This window comes from Eucalyptus grandis, chromosome 3 (assembly GCF_016545825.1).
Source record: "Eucalyptus grandis isolate ANBG69807.140 chromosome 3, ASM1654582v1, whole genome shotgun sequence".
Classification (NCBI taxonomy): domain Eukaryota; kingdom Viridiplantae; phylum Streptophyta; class Magnoliopsida; order Myrtales; family Myrtaceae; genus Eucalyptus; species Eucalyptus grandis.
The window spans coordinates 47,604,247-47,608,985 of NC_052614.1; the positions used below are offsets into that span (position 1 = coordinate 47,604,247).

At 45.5% G+C, this 4,739-nt stretch overlaps 1 protein-coding gene across 1 annotated transcript; it reads left to right on the forward strand.

Annotated features, from left to right (window-relative positions):
• The first annotated feature begins 2,034 nt into the window (after nt 1-2,034).
• LOC104439623 (cytosolic sulfotransferase 5) lies at nt 2,035-4,387 on the forward strand. Its single transcript, XM_039309686.1, has 2 exons — nt 2,035-2,259; nt 3,281-4,387. The coding sequence occupies exons 1-2, from the start codon at nt 2,035-2,037 to the stop codon at nt 4,184-4,186; spliced, it is 1,131 nt and encodes a 376-aa protein (XP_039165620.1). The 3' UTR covers nt 4,187-4,387.
• Nucleotides 4,388-4,739: the final 352 nt, after the last annotated feature.

A 4,739-nucleotide genomic window follows, 5' to 3' on the forward strand; every position in this document is an offset into this window, starting at 1 on the left:
ATTTGATTATAGCTTATTGTGTTAAGTGGGTACATCACACTACAATGGTTTACTTGATTTAATTATTGAGTAAAGTGAAAGATGAAAAAAAAAATATTTGTCACTTAAAAAATACCTGCCCTTCTTGCAATATTCAGATCCACTTAATGTAAATTCACAATGAATCAAATAGCGAAAATATTGAAAAAACACGCACAATTATATACTAATTGCGTTCCATGAAAACAATCTTGTGAAAGTCATAAAATACCCTAAGCAAAAGGGTTTGTTCCTCGATTATTGTGTTATCATTTACTTTTGCTTCTTTTTTACTGTAGCAATTATTCGTCTCATAATCCTGTTGCTTATGAGTATAACACAGAGTCCGATGAATGCTGATGATTATGTATTGATCTCACTTATATCTATTATTTTTACTCATAAATTTCTCTCAAATTTGTGAAAATAATGGAAGGCTAAGATCATGATCATGAAGAATTCCTCACTCTTTGACGACGTCATGCTTCATTATCTACACTCCTTTTATAATAGCTTTGCTCGCACAACAACCAACTGCACCATGCTTCTACTTCTCCACTCCACCTTCTCAGACAAACACAATGACTCCGATCAATCCATCAATAGTCATGGCTAACAACTCTAATGGACAAAGGCAAATGGACACTTGCTATTCAGGTAAAAAAATGTACCGATACAAATGGTGTGCCAATGTTACCATAAAGGACAAAACAAAGTGTGAGAGGAATATTATAGCATACACATATGAAGTGGAAAATAAGAATTTCTTAATTTAAATAAAGGAAAAGAAGAATAACAAAAATGGCATTTCAAGAGCTAGTTTGTCTTCTCCCAACCACTATGGGCCTGTTTGGCAACGTGCCAAACAGTGCTTGCATTTCTAATTTTTTGTTCCCCGAATCGCTTTGGGACGAGAATCGCGTTTGGTAAATTTTTTGTTCCCGGGAACGATTTTGGACAAGATTTGAGAATAAATAAAAATTTGATTCTACGTCCGAGAATTAGAAAAAGAATCAAAATGTAAAACCCTTGGTTGCCATCCGCCATCGCCCGCCGCCGTCCGCCACCGCCCGCCGGTCGCCGGTCCGGCGAGGTCGCCGGAGGCTCACCGAGCCGGGCGAGGAGCCTCGGCGAGGTCGGCCTAGCCACCGGCGGGGCTGGGTGAGCCTCGCCGGGCCAGGTGAGCCTCGCCGGCAGTGGCGAGGCTCGACCTCGCCCGAATCGGGCGAGGTCGAGCCTCGCCGATGGCTGGGCGAGCCTCGCCCAGCTGCTGGTGAGGCTCGCCCGGCCACCGGCGAGGCTCGCCCGCCCGCCGGTGGCCAAGCCGGCCTCGCCGAGGCCGGGCGAGGCCAGCCCGCCATCGGCGAGGCCGGGCGAGCCTCGCCACTGCCCGGCGAGGCTCGGTCGACGAAGGCCGACCTCGCCGAGGGTCGGCGACACTCCGTGAGCGTCGCCGGCCCTCGTCTGGCCGGTCGCCGGTCCGGCGACCGGCCAAATGAAGAAGAAGAAGAAGAATAGAAAAAAAGGGAAAAAAAGAAAAAAAGTAAAAAGTAAAGAAATTATTTAAAATTTATTTAAAAATCAAAAGAAATTAATTTGGAACATAATCAATTAATACGGTACCAAACGCAATTCTATTCCGTAATCAAAAAATTTAAATAGTTACCAAACGCGTTTTTACTTAGAATCGGTTCCCTGGAACAATCAAAATAATCATTTCTAGTCGAATTAGCTCTCGGGAACAAAATCGTTGCCAAACGTTCCCTATTTTTTTTCGTTTTGGCTCCTCAAATGACAACAATTTCCCAGCAAATAGGTAAATCAATTGAAAATATAAAAGTTTGACCCCCATTATTGGAGGGGAATAATTGTTGCCTATATTGCACATATACATTACACGTGCTTCCATGTCGTGTCCAATATATGTCGGAATGTTGGACACGTCAACACGCATGTCTGATTTATTGACATGTGGTCAACTTTTGTGGATACATTTCGACACGTGTCCAAAATACAATGGAGGGTGTAGGCGAGGGCAAGAGAGCAGGGATGAGGCCGCGAGCAAAGGTGAGCCCGCGACGGCGAGAGACAGCCAGAGAAAGGGCAGAGATTGAGGCGAGGGCCGTGAACAGGAACTTCACGAGGGAGGCGCTCGTGAGGGAGGGCGGCATTGTCGAGTGGGGCGGCAAAGGGGACGAGGAGGAGGAGTTCGTGGCGGTGTGCAGCCTGCCGGCGCAGAGGGTTAGCGCGTTCCATCCCTGCTAAGCAGAGATCGAGAGGAAGAGGAGAAGAAAGGCGTCGTGCGGCGAGGAGGAGGAGAAGAAGGCGCTGCTAAGGTTCTGAGAAGGAAAATAAAAGAATATAAAACGGACTTGGCGTGTTGGAGGGAGGGGGAAGTGACAGGAGCTGTTTCTCCTGTGCATCATCACTGTCAGGGAGTTAATGAGCCTCTCCACAATTGGACATCGAGCTTTTCTGAAGCCCTCAACTGAGCACCTACCAGCACTGTGCGGAACACAGGTGGCGTGCTTCGCAGGCGGGTTGGACAGTAAGTTAACCATTCAATGAGAGGTCATTCACCCAAAAGCAATAACTGGAGTTGTCAAAATAATGTTAAAGATGGAGAGAAGGAAGATGGAGAAGGGAGGGGGAAGTGACGGGCTGATAGCCTGTCAGGTGGAGGGAAAAAATGTGAAAAAAATTTGGGGGTGGGGAAGGAGACGAGGGAAAAAGGCGGTTTGGGTATCGCGGGGGCTCGAGGGGTGGGGTTGGGGTGGACCATGGAAAAATTATTAAATAAATTAAAAAGTAATTTAAAAAAATAAAAATATTATATGTTAAATGATTAGTGTAAATTTATTATAAGTTTTTTAATAATTAATTAAATTAATTAAAAATAAAAATATTCATTTAATATATAACATATCGAAATTTTTAATTTTAAAAAATGATGTATCGTATCGTGTCGTGTTACGTATTTGTGTTGCGTGTAGGTGCTGCCTAGATGAGGACCATCTCCATTTAATGTATAAATTATAAGAGACATCCAGCACCATTTTCATGTTCTTTATTTAGACACCCAATCATTCACTCCAACCAGCCTCCTCCTCCACCTACACCACCACTAGCACCACCATCACCATACGCCACGGCCGTTGCCGCCACCATGCAACCCTCTCAACCTACTCCTCTCAATGAAAATTACTTGCGAGACGACGTCAAGTCGCCAGAATGCGAAGACTTGCTCTCCTCTCTCCCTTAGGAAGAGGGCTGGTTCCAAACCTCTCTCCGCTTGTACCAGGGCTCCTGGTTGCCCTCTGGGCACTTGAACGGCGTCGTCGCTTGCCAAAATCACTTCCAAGCTCACCCCTCTGACATCCTCCTCGTCACCAGCCCGAAATGTGGCACCACTTGGCTAAAGGCCATCCTCTTTGCTCTCTTGAACCGTGCCGAGTACTCTGACCCCAACCCACAACAACGGCACCCTCTCCTAACACAAAACCCCCACGACCTCGTGCCCTTCTTGGAGATCAGGCTCTATCTCCAGAATAAAAATCCTGATCTCACTGCTTTTACATCCCCGAGGCTCTTGGCCACCCACTTGCCTTATTCCTTGCTTCCACGGTCGGTGAGGGACTCCAATTGCAAGCTGGTTTACCTATGTAGGAACCCTAAAGACACTTTCATCTCGATGTGGCACCACTTCAACAAGTTGAGGCCCGAAGAGAGGGGCCAGCTTCCACTCCTGGAGGGGCTCGACAAGTTCTGCCGAGGCGTGAGCGGGTATGGGCCTTATTGGGACCATGTGCTGGGTTACCACAAGGCGAGCTCGGAGATGCCCGAGAAGGTGTTGTTTGTGAAGTATGAGGAGATGAAAGCGGACCCGAGCGTTCAAGTGAGGAGGTTGGCCGATTTCATTGGGCGTCCATTCAACGAAGAAGAATTGAGAAACGGGACCGTGGAGGGAATACTGAGGATGTGTAGCTTTGACAATTTAAGCGCATTGGAGGTGAATAGGAGCGGCAAGTTGCCGAGTGGAATAGAGAATAAGTGGTTCTTCAGGAAAGGCGAGGTTGGAGATTGGGTGAATTACATGAGCGCTGAGATGGGAGAGAGAATTGACGGTGTCATGGAAGAGAAGTGGCATGTTTCTGGTTTGAAGTTTTAGGACATATGAACCACTCGTTCAACAATTTCCGGGTGTTACGTTTTAGTTTTGAAGATGTTTGGTTTGATGGTGGAGAAGAAAAACGTGTAAAAAAAGAACAAAAAAGAAGCAGACACGATTCGACTATTCGCACTTTTGGGGGGTCAAAGTCTGGTTGGCCAATGCAAGCGTGTTTCTCATGCTATAGGAGGAAAGATTTTCAGTGGCTCGGGGCTTCGTAAAAGGCTGCCTTGCTACTCCCTGGGAGCCTATGTATGTATCTTCTGTTATTCTTTTTAATTCCTTTTTTTTTTCTCTTGGCTGTGTGAAGATTCGTGGCATACGGTATTAATGCAAAAGCAGTTATTTAGTTAGGTTAAACTACAGATTATATTTGTTAGATGGAAAATAAATTTGTTATTAAGCTTATCGGTCCAGTTTAATTTGTCGGTTTTCGAAGTCATAAACTAAAACCAAACGAAAAACCAAAGAAAAAAAAAAATCCTAAACCAAAATTAAAACTCTAAACTGCTAAACTGAGCTTATCAATTTTGTTCGGCTCGGTTAATCGTTT

Coding starts and splice junctions, on each gene's coding strand:
- LOC104439623 (XM_039309686.1), top strand. CDS start 2,035: ATGGAGGGTGTAGGCGAGGGCAAGAGAGCAGGGATGAGGCCGCGAGCA. Junction 2,260..3,280: donor GCAGCCTGCCGGCGCAGAGG/GTTAGCGCGTTC, acceptor TCTCTCCCTTAG/GAAGAGGGCTGGTTCCAAAC.